General features: G+C 34.7%; 1 protein-coding gene across 2 annotated transcripts in view; it reads left to right on the plus strand.

The window, feature by feature from the left end:
- Window positions 1-366: 366 nt before the first annotated feature.
- Window positions 367-19,780, plus strand: part of Epha3 (EPH receptor A3) — a 382,701-nt gene continuing 363,287 nt past the window's right edge. Inside the window, exon 1 of one of the 2 annotated variants that reach the window (XM_004857918.3) lies at window positions 367-579. In XM_004857918.3, the coding sequence (XP_004857975.1) occupies window positions 495-579 (85 nt within the window). In that variant the 5' untranslated portion in view covers window positions 367-494. The remainder of the gene's footprint in view (window positions 580-19,780) is intronic. The other variant, XM_087214069.1, reaches the window with a different exon arrangement.

The following is a 19,780-nucleotide window of genomic DNA, read 5'->3' on the forward strand; positions in this document are numbered from 1 at the left end:
CTTTTCCACTCATACTGCCATGACACCCTTGTCAGTCTTTCTGGTTCCTTCAGGAAATTAAGCTAAGAGACTGTATAGCAAACAATAAAATAGCTACTTTTTAATCGAAAGTAAAGAAAGAGATGCTTTGCTCCTCTCACCACGACTTCCCACCAGCGCCCCATCGCAACTTCTGCTCTTTCCTCCCCACTGGCGAAGGTCCCCACTCCCACCTCCGCCCCTTCCTCCGCGGATCAGTGCACCAGAGACGCCTGCGAGCTGAGCGCTGACCTCCGCTCCTTCCCGCGCGCTTCCGATGGCACTAGGACCCGGAGACGTCCCCCGAGTGAGGTTCGCGGAAAGGCAGCCAGACTCCTCCTTATCTCCAGTGTCAAACTTGACATCCGCCTGCGAGCGGAGCATGGTAACTTCTCCAGCAATCAGAAGGCTCCCCCTCACATCAGTGGCATGCTTCATGAAGATATGCTCCTCTCACTGCCCTCTGCACCAGCAACATGGATTGTCACCTCTCCATCCTCCTGCTTGGCTGCTCTCTTTTCAGCTGCTTCGGGGAACTGATTCTCCAGCCTTCCAATGAAGGTAAGCCAGGTACCGGTACCGGAGCGCAGGTCCTGACCCAGCCAGCGCTGTGCAGTGCGTGCTCTCTCCGAGCCTCTCCGCCTCTGGTACCTCGGAAGGGAGCAGTGTGCGCCGCGAGTAAACCAAAGATGAGCTTTTATTTTCCGCTGTCTTCTGAAATACTTTGGGAGATAATTTTGGATTGTCACAACCATTAAGGTGTGTTTTTAATCTTAGATCAATTCAAGCAATTACCTTGTTTGTCAATTTGAAGCAGAAAGAAAGAAAATCCTCCAGTTTTACAGCTCAGTATGTTAATTGCCAAATAGCTAAGGCAGTATTTTATTTTCTAATTATGACCATGTGGTACTCTGAGAAGTTTAAAAGAAAATTCAATCCTTCTTTCTAGATTCCGTAGTATGTTTAACGATAATGACAGGTTGTTTCTACTTAGGATCATGGCATTTGTGAATGGACTAAAGGAAACTCAGTTTGTTGAAGCAAAGATGTGTGTGTGTGTACACGTTACATTGCTGTATTGAAGTGATGTGTATCCCGCCAAGCAATAGTTTGCTCTGTGTTACAGGTTCTAATGAGCAGCATATGCCACATTAACATAAGTAATATTTTCAGGAATTTACAATAAGCCTGGTTGGATTCCTTTTCGTTTAATGGCTTATATACAAATAGGAGAATATATTTAATGATTAATGAATAGCTCCTGGGTAGATATAGTAAATAACTGAATAGCAAATTAAGAAAGAATGTTTATATGCAGCAAATGGCATTTCTTTGATGTTGGATTATTTATTTTCCTTTTAATGGGCATTCACCTTTTTCCAGTGTAATAGAATGGAAACCTAATATTAAGGGCAACACTTTGTCTTATAGGATTGTGTTTTTAATAGATAAATTACTTTTTCCCTGTGTGCCTTCTGCAATCTATTCCTAATGATTTGTGAATACAATCACTAAGTCTTAAGACAAACTTCTCTAAATAATTGATTGCATTAGAGCAACACTTACAACTTTGATTTCTTGCTAATGATTTTGAACTTATAACATTTCTTAATTTGTTTTGCAAGTTAGCAATAGTGAGCAATTGATGTACAAACATATTTAGGCATATATCATTCACTAAAAAATATATCATGGAGCCAATACTGTTGCAGATTATATACATTATTTTGAAAACACATGCTAAAACAGGATCTTTTAAAGCTGATTCATTAAATATAAAAACAATCTCATATTTGGTGACCTACTTTCACTGCTACTAGAGTAACTTAATTTCTTTCTTAGTCATTACCTTTATCAATTTGGCAGACTTTATTAAATTTTTCTGTTTTAGTTTAATAGAGAAATTGAAAAATATAACATGTGAAAAATCAAGAAAATCATCTTGCCCATAAATGTATTTTTTAACAAACCAAACTAAAATACTTATTTGAAAGTAATAGTTATTCATCATTAATGAAAGGCAAGAATAATATATAAATAGTTAAACTTACATTTTTAAAATCCTTTTTGCTTTTTGATCATATTAAACTATTGACAGTAACTAGAAAATAATATTAAAATTCCCACATTGCTATGATAAATCATATTTTTTCAAATGGAATGTACAAAAACTATGTAGATAATGGATATTGAATTAATAATCCATAAGAATATAACTGAAAGTCTTTGGTTTCTGGAAAACATAACCTTTTAGGAAACTGCAAAAAAATGACTCCTTAATCTTATTCACATCAATGTAAAATTAATGAGTATTAATTTAATGAAACAAGAAGCCACACCTTGGCATATCTGCTTATAATTACACAGACAGGTATACATTAGTACCATGTACATAGGAAGGAAAATATACTTAGAAAACTGATATAATTAGATTAAATTTCCTTGGATAAAAGTTTATCTATTGTTCATGGGTTTATTCTTTCCTGACTGCATCCTATGTGTAATGTCTCCTTTTACTTCTGAAGTCATCAAGAGAAGCTTTAATCCAAATTTTAAATGAAATATTTAAATTAGGTAATTTTATGAGTGAGGCATAAATGTTAATCTAATATCTTGACTCATAGTAGTTGAGTTTAATAATATGAAAATCATAAATGGTAAGAATGTATCAAGATTTTATGCAATTCCTATAACAAAGTAATGTGAACACAAAGCAATGCTTCTTGAAATTCACACATGGGGTAAATGATAAAATGAGTCACATTAATATAGCTTTTTGATATATTTTTTGAAATTTAAAATTGAAAGTACTAATTTCTATTTAAAATTGTATTTCAACACTATAGAAATTTTACTAGAGATTTACTAGAGTATATTTGCTAAAGTATATTCTGCAATCTATTATGATGTCAGGAAAAGAGAAATAATAGAACAAAACCAGGCCATGAGTGGGTTCACCAAAAACTTGTCACTATGAATTTTTTAAATTTGAGATTTGATCATTAATATCAATAGTAAAATACCATGAGTCCCTGATAAGAAAAATAACTGAATTTTCCACTTAGTAATCCAAATGCAATGACTTGCTTTATGTTTTAAGGAAAATGATTCCAGGTGATAAATTCTATCACTGGCTTAAAAATGATAATACTTATTCCTAATTTCAGTGATCACTTACATAAAGAATTGGCCTGTACGGTTCAACAGAACTTTACAAAAACTTTAAAAACTCACATTAGGTTTCTCTGTTCACCTAAGAAAAATCTTCCAATAGGAAATCAACTACTTTTCCTTACAAAATTTGAATGTTATGCCATATTTTTGTCAGAGAACATCGTATGTTTGCTCCTCGTAACCATCAGATAGATTATAATAATGATAGAAGGAAAGAACTTCAGAAAGAAATTAAAACTTAATATAAAGTGAAGGTATTGAGTTTTACTAGTTCAGTCTCCTTTAAAATTGGTCAAAGTACTCTATTTAAACACATTAATATATTTCAAGCCATATGAAGCTGAATGGACTGTTTATTCATCACTATTTACTACACTAAACATTTTTCCATCCCAAAGTGTTCACAAAACAGATTTAACATTTACTCATAGAACTCTTTACTTGAAAATCAGAGTTTTCAAAATAAAATTGAATGAAATTAAATCTACATATTTATATACTACTTATTTTGGAAGACTTCCTTTCTTTTGAAGTGGCTGAGATGATGTTTCTATGAAATGCATTTCCCTGATCATAAATCTTCTAAATACTAGAGGAGACTACGTGATTAGTTAAAGCTTAAAGTAAAACTTACAGATGAATGCTATATGTTTGTGTGGTAGGGAATGTTAGAAACAATATATATTTAATGGATTTTTCCTTTCTAAAAATTTATGAATTGACATTACTTTTCATATATATGAATACTTATCCTCAAATAAGAATGTACTAAAATTGAAATACTAATGGAGAACTATGCTATCATCTTTATAGGAATTTTTTTAAAAGATTTACATTTGCTTTTAATAGCATTTCTTCATGCTAGACTAAATAATTGAATGCATCATACACTTTTGTAACTTAATAGTTCTCCTAAAAGCTTGCCTCCCCCCCCCACACACACACTTCTAAGTGTGCTATTTGCCTGGAGGTAGGAGAAACCTTAATTTCACTATTTTGTAACCCACAACAGTTAACACTTGACCTAGGTCATTAACAGGATTATCAGCAAATTTGTTTAAGCTTTTACTGACAATCTGAATTGCTATAATAATATTTTGATTGTGCCAAAAAGAAACTCCTTGTAACTTCTCAAAATCTATCATGAAATTAATTCAATCTGAATCTCTACCTTTCTTACAATATTGATAATTATAAATTCAAGTGGGAAAATATTCACTTTGATACTTCATTCTCATTTTTGTTTCATATACCACATCACTCTCATCCTTGTCATAAATAAGCAATTATAAACATTTTAAATATTAAATGTTCTGCCAATATCTTTAGGTTTATAAATACAAAATAGCTTCACTGTAACTATAAACATTTCAGCTGTATGCATTTTTACTCTTCACCCTATAGTTGATATATTTTTTTCTACCCACTGTAAGGTAAAAAGTCAGTTGGAGATATATATATATATATATATATATATATATATATATATATATTCACAAGTGACTGGAACTATAAAAGGGAAACTACATATAATAAAACAGCACAGCCACGTGTTAGGTCATGGCTATACTTTATATAAAGTTAGATTTTTCCCCTACAAAATGGTAGAAATTGGGAGCTAGAATAATATAAATTTAAAGCAAAATATGGTACATAATCATAACCTAAAGAAAGGTATTTATTAAACATTGTTTACTGTATCTAAAAAGTTTCATGTAAGATTTCTGATTACTTGAATATAATTATGCCCTTTTCTCATGGAACCACTTTATTGACTCAATAAATTTTTAAAGATCAGATTTAGTAAGATTTTTCATCCCTTTTTATATATGACTCATATCTGAATATTCAAATTTCTTTATATTTTTTAATGGTCTAATCATTTAAAAATTCTTTTTCATAAATTTTTTCTTTATAAAAATCCCTAAATATTGAAATTGTACAGAAACTTTCAAAGTTTTCTGAAATAAAATACATTCAATATTTAAATATCAAATAATCACTTACATATGCAGAGGATTTTCAAAGGCAAAACATATTTTCACAGTATATTTGATTTACTAACTTCAGTACAAATGGAAACAGTAAGAAGTGTTCTTGAAAGTTACATTTTCCAAGTCATAAAAATCTTCAAGAAAATATAATAAAACTTTCCACAAATCATCAAAACTCAATCAGTTCTTACAGATATTTGCTTACTAAGAAATCTGTGATGTAGACTACCTTTGGTTTGAGTCATTTTCCAATGATTTTGTTTGGCAAAATACTAGACATAAGGGGGGAACTCTATTTCTCGGAATAACACTAAGTTTTACAAATAATTTTCTGTGGAGATTGTATAGTTTATTTGTGACATACATTTTTTTTTCTATAAAATATGTAATAAACCTGTTTTGAAGAAAGATTTAAAAGAACAGATTCAGGTGTCCCCCTTTTGGTTCAATTTTCAGATATCTGGATTTTATCACCAGAGAGGGTCAATAAAGGGCTTTTACCAAGTGGGCAAGTAGCTTTCCACAGATTTTTCAAATAAAAGGTTGACTGGTGGTGTGAAACATTCATTATATTTTCCATCCAGGCATAGGAAAAATACAGCCTTAGAAATTTACTTCTTGTAAATTTGAAAACCATAGCTAATTCTTCTGTAATGATTTTAGAATTTTTAAAAAATGTGACATTAAGAAAGTATCAAAGCTTCCAAGCCATAATTCTGCCAATCTAGGAAGACACTCCTGGTCATACTGATGGTGTGGATTCCTGGGTGTCCCTTGGATTCATGCTCAGGGTCTGCTGCCAGCTGCTTAGTATCAGGTAGTTCTTGGAACTTGGCAGGAGGTTTCCTCCAGGAAAAGTCTGAGGTCAGCAAGTTTTAGTTTGTCTCCTATCCGCTTTCTATGAAATCAGAAAGGGTGGTCGATTACCCACTCCCTCAAAGCGTATGCAAGTGAAAAGAAAATAAGTTGATTAGAAAGACAGAGAGGTAGGAATGTAAAGATTCTATAGCTAGTGCTAATATTTGAATCCTGTATGATCTTTAGCTGAAATCAGACTTTTCTCACATAAAGCATCTAGATAATCAATTTTTATAAAGTTCCTAAAGATTCTGCATACATTGAAAAGAGGGGGGATTGTCTTTATTTCTCCTATCAAACTTGCACACTTCTGATTTGCCCCCCATCACCAAGTATTTTGTTCAGGAAAGTTTTAAGATTGTAAGCCAAAGAATGTTTCCCTCTTTTGAATGCCTGGGCAAATGCATGTGGAGGGTGGATGGAATCAAAACCAGTTCAGCAAATAAGGCTTCAAACTTGGAGTGATTATTAAACCAGAATCCCTGAGTGTAGGACACCTCCTCCCCGCCCCCCCCCCCCGCCTTTCATTTTCTAAACCATGTCCTGCTGTTCTAGTCAAAGCAAAGGGTGAAAATCCACATAATCCAAACCAACATAGTGAAAGGAGTATAATAGGCGAAGGAGGAGGAAACAAGTGGCAGCACTGTACAAACAAACTGTTGTGAACAATCTTCTCCGTAAACAGGAGTGGCCACAGGAGATGACTGCGTCTCCTTTTCTTCATCTCCACCGCCCGGGGTTGATAATGTACTATTGATTGTTACAAAAGTGTGCCTTGAGGAATTTTAACCCCAAGTAGCGCTTTTAGGAGTAGCGACTGTAATGAAGCCATAGAGAGGTGAGCAAATGCTCCTTGCTGCCACCACACCCACCATCATCAGGGCTTCCAACGGCAAACTATTCGCAGCTCGATCAGGGAACAAGGTCCCCGCCCCACCTCCAAACCCTCCAACAGCTCGTTAATTTCTCACTACGAATCCGATTAAAGATCAGATCTTGAAATCCCAGCCCTGGGTCCGCGGAAACCCAGCCCCCAGCCTTCCGGGGAGCAGCGAGTTCTTTGTGCGCGCCCGCTCCGCTCCAGGCTGCCAAAATCCGGCCAGCGCGGCAAGCGCACCCCGACCGCCCGGGATAGGGAAGGCGGCGGGCGCAGGCCAGTGCCCACTGCTCTGGGTTTTTGCCACACGGCAGACGGCACCAGGCACTCTCTGCCCTCTGCGCAGGCAGGAGCCCGCAGAGCGCCAAGGCGCAAAATTAGGCGGCCGCCCGAGTCTAGAGGAGACTGGGGCGGGCGAGAAGCAAACGTGCGCCCTCTGCCTGCCGCCGCAGACTGCTGGAGCTAGGACAGCCGGTGTTCCCAGGACCTGGCCTTTACCTGGTCATAGGTTCTGCCCAGCGAGTGCAGGAGGCACAAGACAGGCTGGGTGAGTCCTGACCTGGGCACCAGACTTTGACCGGAGATCTGTGAAGGCTTCTTGGCCTTCTTCACTGCCATCAGCCACTTCCCAGTCTCCTTTCCATCTGTGTTCATGGACCCACCAGGTCACAGATGGAGGAGGACAGGGGCCTGCAAGGGTTCATGCGAAGCTGGCCAAGCATCCTGTACCTTTCCAGCTCAGCTGGGACTCACAGGGGCCCTGAGACCCTCGGCTGTCCTATGTGCTGCTGTCTGACCCTCTGTGCTGTGTTGATCTCTTCATTAGTTGGCGCTCCTTAAATCCCTAGATTAAAATGAGCAATTTTTAGGCTTCAGTTTTCTTTAAAGCCACCTACTGAAATCCACCTGTTAGGCCTCTTAAGATTACTAAGGGGGTGTTCTGTACGCATTTCCCTTGTACACAATCAAAAGTTGTTTTCTCCCTAAATTTCATATTGACTGTTACTGTTTTATTAAAACGTGATTCCCCTCTTCTGATTCTGGTAGAAACCTGGAGTGAGCCTGAGGAGGTTTCTGGAAGTTGGGTGACCAGGGTAGATCAGTACTTGAGTGATGCTGTATTTCAGTGTCTGTGTCAAAATTCAGTGCTTTTCAACATGATAGAATTGTTGAAGCCAGTAGATTTCAAGACTTTATTTATCTTCAGTCCTGTGTCCAATATTGAAATAACTTCAGTGTCCCACTGATTTAGCAGATTTTTCCCTTACATATATCATTTTTCACTGGACCTCATCATTAAAACAATCCTAAAGTAGGCATTATGTCACCTGAAACAACTAAAAAAACCAGATCACAATAAAGTAGTAACTGAGCCAGACTCTTTCTTGTCTTTGTAATTCGAGGTTAACTTCCTGTGTTCTCTCTGGTACACAAATGCTTGTGAATTATGTAGTCAGGCAAAGTACTAGCCTGTCATCTTCAGTCGCAGTGGCAGTGACTATACAAATTTGTCTTGTGGCTTTGCCAAAACAATTTGAAATATTCAGAATTTTAAAGTGAGAAATCAAAGTAAACCAAATAGGTGAGAGTATTTTGAAAGTGCAAAGTGAATATACACATAAATTATGGTTATTTGCATGGGTGGAAGACTGAAAAGGAAGTAAGTTAAAGGATTTTAATGTGGACAGAAAAAATAGGCGAAAGTGCCTGTAACACTTTTCCTCACACACACTTACCTCTGTCTTCCTTTTCTAACACTCTGGCTCCCCTTTCCTCACCCTGGAAGGAAGGCTGTATCAGGAATTCCACAGACAGAAATTGTGACGAAAATGTCAGTATAACCAGAGTGTGGTTATTTGGAGTTTTATGCAATAAAAACTGATGTATAATGGATTATCAGAATTATCACAGAGGTCTCTAACAGGAGAAAACTGAGCATGATCCAAAAGGTAGATCTGTTCACTGTGGACATTTTCTTCCATTTTAAAGATAATATTTACATTACTTCAGAAAACAAAGAAATTTTAATGATTTAGCTTCTCTTTCATAAAAACACTCGTGTTCTGTTTAAGGAGACACATTGAGAAAAGGTAGCCAAAAGACGGGTTTGAGAGGCAGCAAATTAAGTTGAGGGCAATTATTTGTTTCATGTGACTATTTCAGCACATATGTTTTGCATTAATTGCTGCAATAAATTCTGTTAAACTGGCAAAGAGCAAAAATAGCATATTGATGACACCAGGCTTCCAAATTACAAATCTGCTTTTAAGCATCTTTCTTTCTTCACTGTAATGTTTTAAAAAAATTAATGTATTAGCCCTTATGTTCCTAAAGCCTCATCCACCCACTCATGTTATTGGCACACTTTCCCAGAGCAAAAGTGAAGGCTTAGCAGCAAACTTTTCCCTGGCTTCTGGAGAATGAGTAGCAGTAACTCTCTTTCTCCTGTTTGGTTTTTTATTCATATGTGGAGTTGCAGAACTCTCCTCAATCAAGGAAAATGAAAATTTGAATTTAAAAACCTAGCTCTAAGAAGGATATAAATTTATAAAATAGTAGTGTTCTATAATTAAAGTTTTCGATATTATGTGAGAGCTAAGCTTGGCAAAATGGCATAATCCAGGCAAAATGGCTTATAAAATATTGCTATAAAAGAAATCATTTTATATTTCTAATATTAAAAGTTGTGTAGCTAAATTAACATGACAAAAAATTAAAAATCTCCAAACTGACTTTTCTTTTGTTTTGAAACAAAAATTTCATTTTAGTCGAACCCCAAAAGGACTGGAGCAAAGGAAATCATTTGAGTCAATTTTCTGAGTAACAAATCCATTTATTCAATATTATAATTCTCTCATTTTGAATTTCATGTATAAGAGATTAATTTATCTGTTTTCAAAAAATAAGATAAATGAACCCTACAGGTCCAATAGACAGTAAAATTCTTCCTGCTTTATAAAGATATAAAACCTTAAATTTTACTTTTTGCCTCTGATGAAGTTGATTAATTTCCAATCCCATACAAAGTTTTAGCATTTTTTAGCTACCTCGGAATGACTATGAGAAATAAGGAGCAAGTTGTTCACAGATAGCATAAATTGATTTCCTGATTTTCAAACCCAATTTAGCAATGAATGAAAAGCTACGGATCTTAGAAGGATGTATTATTTTATTGAAAAAGATAGCACTATTCATCCTGAGAGGAAGTCAGGTTGGGAAGCTGATTTGCAATATCTTCCATGTGAATTATTTTACTCCAATCCTTTAGATAAGCTAGACAAAAGGAAAAGTTCATTTGCAACAGTTGCCAGTGCTAGTACTTCCAAATGAAGGTATTCCCACACTGTGACCATGATTTAATGAATAAATGTATACCTCGTGTATACCTCATGGACTCACAATGATATAAATTATATTTTTCTCTGAATTAAAATTGGTGGTGAGAAAAAATTAATAACAACTTGTCTAACATTGTGTATTCTTGCTCACTTTTCCCAATGTCTCCTACTGATATATAGTCATTGTGATTGCTCTCAAATATGCCAAAGCTATGTTTTCCCTTTTAGCAGAGGGACAAGACCTGACATCATTCTACAAATTAAAAATTAAAATGTGAAAATGTGTTGTTGTCCTTTAATAGAATTTGCAAGCCCCATCAAATGTAACTATTGCCCAATATTGTAAATACGTTTAAAGGGGCAGAAAACAGAGTGTTTTTCTTTTGGTTTACTTTTACTATCTATTTTACAATAGATAAGTTAAGACTCATTTACATTCAATAATTCAAAAAGATAAGCCCAGAGATTTTATTATGGTGTTCTCAACATTTCTGATCTAAATTACAGTCCTTCCATTGTATTGTGATAAGCAAAGTAAATGATATATGATGTTTGAGCTAATCCATAGGTAATTATCTTGAAGAATATGAGGTTAAAACTGTATCTTGATTTTACTTTTCCAGATATCTAAACTAATGAACTTTATTATGCATTTTTAAATAAAATGTGTTTGTTTGGAAAATATAAAAATGTCCAGAGGATGTTTTTAAGTTGAAGTCTAATATCTTTTATTACTACAATTTTTGTTTCTAAACTAATATTTTGAATTCTTGTATTCAAAGGACTTCCAGGAACATTTTTAGTTCTAAAAGGATTACTATCACTATTAGAGTTGTTCTGTAGGTCAAGGTCCTTATTCTAGTCCATTTTCACAAACAACAGCCAAAACTGTACTCAACGGATAACTTCTTTCTAGGATTTAAAGTTTGATAATCAAGACTTTATGATAATTTGATAAAAATATAACAAGATAGCCTATTTTAATAGAAATGACAAATGTATATGTTAGTATTTGAAATACTATTTGATTTAAAAATTATCTTGTATAATTTAATAATATAAGGGTTTTTTTTACTTTATAATCTTCCAAAAATGTTTTTTCTAAATTAGAACCACAGAATACTTTAAAAAAGCAAATGTGCTAGGGAAAAAGTGCTATTTATAGAATCATTAATATTTTACTTTTAGACGCTATTCCACTTTGGAAATACATTTTATTTATCTTCACATTTGATCTTAGCCAAAAGGCTGAGAAGCGATCATTTGTCTTAATGATTCATATATTAGCTGATACTGCACAGAGACAGAGAACTGCTATTCCAGGGCTTATTATTAAATTTAAGGTGGTTAGTGCACTAAAAATTCACTGGTAACAGCCTCACTCATTTTTGTTATAACCCATCAACTGATGAATGAATAAAGAAAACATGGTATATATACACAAGGGAGTACTACTCAGCCATAAAAAGGATAATTTTGAGTCATTTAAATGAAAATAGATGGATCATGAGACCATAGTGCTAAGTGAAATAATTCAGTCACAAATAGTGAAATATCAAAATATTGTCTCTAATATGAAAGACACAAAATATAAACAATTTAAAGAACAAAATAAAGAGCTAGGCTAATAGAGGTTGTCTTCATATAGATGGGAAGGGGATCTGGGGACAAAGAGAGCTGTACAGGGAAGGTACACTGAGTAAAAGTGATCACAATGCAGTATGCATATGTATCAAACCCCCATGCTCAATGTAATTACTTTGGAACACAAATGTGTACTAAAAAATAAAGAACACAATTCCCATAGATAGATTTATTTTTCTGATTTTTCTTCCTTTAAAATGTTGATATTAGTGGGACCTTTAGATTTCTCTGACTGAAAAATAAATGGGTGGAAAGGAAAATGTCAACACCTTAGAAACAGCATATGGTTTACATTTGTTAAAATATTCAGGTCTCCAGTAGAATTTTGGTCTTTTTTATTTCCTTAACCTACTCTAGCCAGGGAAACATAGACATTTACTCTGAGACTGTGTGATTTCATTCCAAGGAGTTCACCCTGCTATGTGCAAAAATTTAGATGAGGTGGCTAATTACAATTTATTTTATAATTAAAATCTGTATAGAAGTAAATCCAAAATTATTGCCTCAGAGTAAAAGATAATAAGACAGAATAAATAAGACAGTATACCACCTTCTTCAGATCTTTTATCACATTAATAAACCATTAGGATACCATGCAACAAAAAATGTTTATCACAAAAATCTTAAGTACTGTAGAATTTTTCATCAATTCTCACATAATTATTTAAGTTAGTTACTTTATAAAGACATATTCAAAAGTTAATGACTCAAACGAGGTGTGGTGGCACACACCTGTAATCTCAGCACTGTGGAAGCTGAGGCAGGAGGATTGCCAGGAGTTCTAGAACAGCCTGGACTACATAGTAAATTCAAGTCTAGCCTGAACTACATAACCAGATCTTGTCTTAAAAATAATAATGAAAAAATGATGATTCAATGGCACAAAATCCCTGTTGAATTTAACACAGATTACAGGAAATTGTACCTGCAAGAAATTGATAAATAATAGTTGACTTCTTTCACAATTTAAATAAGATTTTATTATTGTTACTCTAGCAATATAATATTCTTTAAACCTCCTGGAAAGTATCTTAATTATGTTTAGATACATAGATCCTAAATTTTGGTGTTTTTTTTGGTACCGAGGATAGAACTTGGGTCCTTGAGCTTGCGCAGCAGGCGGCGAAACCACTGGGCTAAATCCCCGGCCCCTATAGATAATAAATAAATACAAAAAGAAACCCACAGAAGCCATTTCATTAAGAAATATGTAAATGCAGTATACAAAAATCATGTAACAATATCTAAGTACATCAAGAAAACTTGATATCTAAATACTTGATATCTAAATTTCTTCTCAGTGGCATACCCCAGTATATACAGAAATACTGAAAAGCTGAGCTTTTGTGGATTGTTCTAAGAAAATAAATCTTGATTTATGAATTTCATGTTACTTTGATCCAGAAAACTATACAGAAAATTATAATACCAAGAACAAAATGTACTCTTTTCTGTATCATTTCCTTCTATCTATGGTACTTAATTATGATCTAGAAGTAAATTAAAGGACTTCTGCTTTCTGTAACCTAGAGCAATGTTATTATGCCCATTATAATGGAAAGTGATGAAAATGATAAAGATTAAGTGTATAAGAAATATGGTTAGTGAAATTACAGTGATTATGTGACTAGAAAAGGAAATGTCATTATTTATTAGTAAAATCAAGGATGGAATAAAAGGATGGAATTTGTGTGTGTGTGTGTGTGTGTGTGTGTTTGTAGTTATTTGTATGTGGCTATAATACCTAAAAGCTTTATTAGAAAACATCACTTACTGTAAGAATCTGCAGTTCTGTAACTATTAAAACCTACTATTTGCTTTGAAATAATTTTTTGATAATTATATGTAACCTGATATATTCACAAAATGGAGCTATAGCATTACTACAAAGCGTATTAATGTAATGTTAGATAATTGAAAAAAAGTCTCCTACCTCAGAAATAAACTATGGCATTAAATTTTTACTATCTTTTAACACTGCATATTTGGAGCACTGAAATACTCTTTCAAATTGTGAATATTAGTTTAACTGTCAGAATTTCTAAGTAGACAAATTGTGACTATGAATCAGAATTTTGAAATGTCTTTGAAAAAAATCTTGATGTGTTGATTTTCTAACAGTAAAAACTCCAGAAATTTATACCTTGAGTTTTTAGTCTGTACTCGAGCTGAGAATATGTGCTTCAATTTCTTATTGTAATAACTGAGTCTTTGTGTAATCCTTAATGCATTCCTATTAGTAAAAAGATGGCATAAGTCTTGCCATAGGTGATTCTACACAACATTAATAATGTAAATAAGCAATTATTCGGCATAGACTTTTGATTGAATCTTGCTATTATTATGAAGGATAGAAAAGTGAGGAGTGTGACTCTTGGGCACAATCCAGTGTATTTGGAGGCATGACAGTATATTTCAGTGGGAGGAATTACAAGCAAATGTTCTTCTTTCCACAGGTTCTTATAACTAATTAGAAGCACTTTATTCCATACTTTGTTCTCTTTCTTTTACTCCATTCTACACCTTCTTATTCCAGACACCACAATTCCTTTTGTCCAGTAGATTTCACTCTAATGCCTATCTGAAAGCCAAATTGAAAGTCCAAGTGAGGATTGTCTTTAACTTCATATGAATGTAAACTTCTTCTACTAATATATCTCTATTCAAAAGCATTAAACCCAGAGACAATAAAAAGCACTTGTGACAGTTGTGCTTCTCAACATAACTGGATTAAGAGCCACCCAGTGGCTTAGTAAAGTACACTTCTGCATGTGCCTGGGTGGGTCATGGAAGCATGCTCCTGGGTAATACATCTGGTGCCTCCTTGTCCCTTGCTTTTCAGAGTTTTCGGCCTGTCCTCTGCTTACTGACTGCCATTAACAGAGCCCCTTTGCTGTGCCACACTCTTCTGCCATAATGTTTCTGCCTTGGTGCAGAAAATCCTGGACTGAATACCCTAAAACCATGAGCCAAATAACCTCTCTTCCTTTAAGTTGTGGGTATCTGATATTTCATACTAGCAACAGGAAAGGTAACCAATATAGCACATGAAAGAAATCCAGAAGCATATCCCTTCCAAACATAGGACAGTGATTTCCAAATACAATTTTGCTAAAAAGTCCCACGTATTTATGTATCAATTTAAAGATAATCATATCATTTCAAAGTATTTCTAATTTAAAACTTTTAAAATGTACCAATAAAAGAGCTTAGAAAAAAAATCATACATGCTATATAGTTCTTTGAGTAGATAATATTCTGAAATTTATTTATTTATATATTTATTTTTCTTTTTTAAATTCTTTTATTGGTACATTTTAGGTATACAATACATTTACATTTATCATTGGGTGCTTGTACCTGCACATGATGTATCTTTTTCTTATTTTTTCCCCCATTCCCTGGGCACCCTTCACCCCCTCCACCCTTCCCTATTTACACAGATTTCATTTCCATTTGTTTTTCTTTTCTCATAATTTTTCCTTTTCCTTCTTTCCTTTCCCCTTTCGCTCCCACCACCCAAACACCTTTGGACCTTTTCCTATTTCAAATTATCAATTATTTGTTTTAATCATTTTAATCCTTATTTACACTTTCAGTTTCTCACACTAGAGAAACTATTCAGTCTTTACACATGTGTGTCCTATTTATTTCACTTAAGAGAAGATATAGAAATTCTAAACACCCCAATTACAATGAGTGAAATTGAAAATGTAATAAAAATTTACCAACAAAGAAAAGCCCAGGTCCTGATGGCTTCACTGCTGAATTCTACAAGACATTTAAAGAACTATCACCATTACTCTTTAAACTCATCAAGGAAATTGAAAGGGAAGCAAGGCTTCCAAATTCATTCCTGGAAGCAAGTGTGACTTTGATTTCAAAACCAGGGAAAGACAGAACCCAAAAGGAGAACTACAGGCCAATCTCCCTAATTAACATAGATGCAAAAATCCTCAACAAGATACTGGCAAACAGAATACAGAGGGTTATCAAGAAGATCATACATCCTGATCAAGTTGGATTTATCCCAGGGATACAAGGATGGTTCAACATTTGTAAATCAATAAATGTGATACACTATATTAACAGAGTCTAGGACAAAAACCATAGGATCATTTCAATAGATGAAGAAAAGGTATTTGACAAAGTCCAACACCCATTCATGATAAAAATGCTACAGAAATTGGAATAGAAGGTCTTTATCTCAACCTGATCAAGGCTATCTATGAAAAACCAACAGCCAACATCATATTAAATGGTCAAAAACTGAAAACTTTCACTCTAAAATCTTTGCTGTTTCTGACAAAATGCTGAATATTTTGCTTGAGAGTAACTCATTTATTTTAGCTTTACTTTTTTAAAACTTGAAATTATTAAAATGTACTTTATATACAGTAATATTCATCTTTCTCACAACAGTTCAATTTTTTTGTATTAAATTCTTTTATTGGTACATTGTAGGTATAAAACACAATTACATTTCTCACTGGGAATTGTACCTTTACATAATGCATCTTGGTTTTTATTTTTTCCCCATTCCTAGCCCTCCGTTCACACCCTCCACCTTTCCCTATTTACACAGACTTTATTTCCATTTTTTCCATTTCTCATCATTTTTCCTTTCCCTTCTTTCCTTTTCCCTGCCCCTCCCACTACCCCTACACGTTTGGAACTTTTCTTCCGATTTTACATTATCGATTATTCATTCTAATCATTGGTACATTTTAGGTATACAATATAATGACATTCATCATTGGAAATTTGCACCTTTACATAATCTCTCTTGGTTCTTATTTTTCACCCTTGCCCAGCCCTCCCTTCAACCCCTCCATTCCTTTCCATTTACAAAGATTTTGTTCCTATTTTTCCATTTTCTCATATTAATCCCATTCCCTTCTATCCTTTCCCCTAGCCCTCCCACTTCCTTCCCCTTTGCCCTTTTTCTTCCTATTTCACATTACCTATTATACATTTAGTCCTTATTTACACTTTCAGTTTCTCACACCAGAGAAACTATTTGGAATTTATTCATGTGTGTCCTATTTATTTCACTTAAGAGTATGGCCTCAATGTGCATCCACTTAGCTATAAATGTCTCTAATTTCTCATTTTTGATGGCGGAGTAGTACTCCATTTTATATATTAAAAAAACAACACATTTTCTTTATCCAGTCTTCAGTTGATGGGCATTTGGGCTGTTTCCAAGTTTTAGCTATTACAAACTGCGCTGCTATGAACACAGGTACACATATATCACTGTGGTATGATTCTTTTAATTCTTTGGGGAAGATCCCCAGCAGTAGAATAGTAGGGTCAAATGGAACTTCCAGTCCTAGTTCTTTGAGGTATCTCCATACTGATTTCCACAGTGCTTGCACCAGTCTACACTCCCACCAGCAGTGGAGCAGGGTTCCTCTTTCCCCACAGCCCTGCCAGCATTTGGTATTGGTTGATTTCATGATAGCAGCCATTCTTTCTGGAGTGAAGTGGAATCTCAGCGTTGTTTTCATTTGCATCTCTCGAATGACCAGTGATGCTGAACATTTTTTCATGTATTTATTTGCTATTTCTACTTCTTTGTCTGAGAAATGTCTGTTCATTTCAGATGCCCATTTTCGGATTGGGTCTTTAAATTTGGGAGGTCTGATCTTTTTAAGTTCTTTATAGATTCGAGATAACAGACCTTTGTCTGAGGAAGAGCAGGTGAAGATTTTTCCCCACATTGTGAGTTGTCTCTTCACACTGCTGGTGATTTCTCTTGCTGTGCAGAAGCCTTGTAATAAGAAGATATCCCATTTGTTGATTGTTTGTGCTAGTTCACAGGCAACTGAGGTTTTGTTCATAAAATCTTTTCCTACACCGATGTCTTCAAGGGTTCTACCTAACCTCTGTTCCAACTGGTTCAGAGTTTCTATTTTAGTATTTAGATCTTTAATCCATTTTGATTTTAGTTTAGTACATGGTGAGAGATACAGGTCTAGTTTTAATCTTTGGCAAGATGAAGCCCAATTTTTCCAGCACCATTTATTAAAGAGGCTATCTTTCCTCCAGTGAGGGTGTTTGGCTCCTTTATTGAAGCTGAGATGCTTGAGTGTATCTGGCGTTGTTTCTGCATCTTCTAATCTGTTCCACTGGTCCTCAGGTCTATTTCTTTGCCAGTACCATGCTGTTTTTATCACAGTAGCTTTGTAGTAGAGTTTCAGGTTGGGGATTGTGATACCCCCTGCCATGCCTCTGTTACCTAGAATTGCTTTTGTTATTCTGAGTCTCTTCTTGCTCCAAATGAATTTTTGGATTGTTTTCTCAAGGTCTATGAAGTATGCTGCTGGGATCTCAATTGGAATTGCATTAAATCTATATAGCAGTTTTGGCAGTATGGCTATTTTCACTATATTAATCCTTCCTACCCAGGAGCAGGGGATGTCTGTCCATTTTCTGATATCATCTTCCATCTCTCTTTTCAGAGTGCCATAGTTTTCAGAGAAGAGGTCTTTGATTTCTTTCCTTAGGATGATTCCTAGGTATTTCAGTTTTCTGGATGCTATTGTGAAAGGAATTATTTGCCCTATTTCTCTCTCAGTGAGTCTGTCATTCATGTAGAGGAAAGCTATTGATTTTTGTGTGTTGACCTTGTAACCAGCTACTTGACGGAATTTGGTTATTAAGTCTAGAAACCTTTTGGTGGAGTTCTTGGGGTCTTCTATATAGAGTATCATGTCATCTGCAAATAATGACAATTTGACTTCTTCATTATCTATCTTTATTCCTTTTATTTCTTTCTCTTGTCTAATTGCCATGGCTAATGTTTCCAGAACTATATTGAACAAGAGTGGTGATAGTGGATATCCTTGTCTTGTTCCTGATTTTAGTGTGAAGGATTTCAGTTTTTGACCATTTAATATGATATTGGCTGTTGGTTTTTCATAGATGGCTTCTATCACTTTGAGGTAGAGACCATCTATTCCAATTTTTTGTAGGGTTTTTATCATAAATGCATGTTGGATTTTGTCAAATGCTTTTTCTGCATCTATGGAGATAATCATATGGTTTTTGTTCTTGGCTCTATTGATATAGTGTATTACATTAATTGATTTTTGTATATTGAACCATCCCTGCACCCCTGGGATGAATCCCGCTTGATCAGGGTGTATAATCTTCTTGATGATCTTCTGCATTCTGTTTGCCATTATCTTAAGGATTTTTGCATCTATGTTCATTAGTGAGATTGGCCTATAGTTCTCCTTTTCAGTTGGGTCTTTCTCTGCTTTGAGGATCAAGGTGATGCTTGCTTGCAGGAATGAATTAGGGAGTATTGCTTCCCTTTCAATTTCATTGAAGAGTTTAAACAGTAGTGGCAGCAGTTCCTCTCTAAATGTCTTGTAGAATTCAGCAGTGAAGCCATCAGGACCCAGGCTTTTCTTAGTTGATAAGTTTTTAATTACATTTTCCATTTCATTGGTTGATATTGGGTTGTTCAGAATTTTTAGGTCTTCCTTGTTCAACTATGGTAATTCATATGTATCTAGGAATCTGTCCATTTCTTCTGTGTTGTCCACCTTATTGGCATATAGGTTCTGGAAGTAGGTATTGATGATCCTCTGGATTTCTGCTGGGTCTATTGTAATTTCACCCTTCTCATTCCTAATTGCATGGATTTGGGCCTTTTCTTTCCTTTTTCTGGCAAATTTGGCTAAAGGTTTGTCAATTTTGTTGATTCTTTTGAAGAACCAACTCTTGTCTTCATTGATTTTTTGTATTATTATCTTAGTCTCCATTGCATTGATTTCTCCTCTGATATTGATAATTTCCTCCCTTGTATGAGCTTTGGGGTTGTTCTGCTCTTCTTTTTCTAGAAGCTTGAGGTGCAGCATCAG

Source organism: Heterocephalus glaber, unplaced genomic scaffold (genome assembly GCF_053883595.1).
Source record: "Heterocephalus glaber isolate CG9 unplaced genomic scaffold, H.glaber_assembly_v1.0 deba00000122, whole genome shotgun sequence".
Classification (NCBI taxonomy): Eukaryota; Metazoa; Chordata; class Mammalia; order Rodentia; family Bathyergidae; genus Heterocephalus; species Heterocephalus glaber.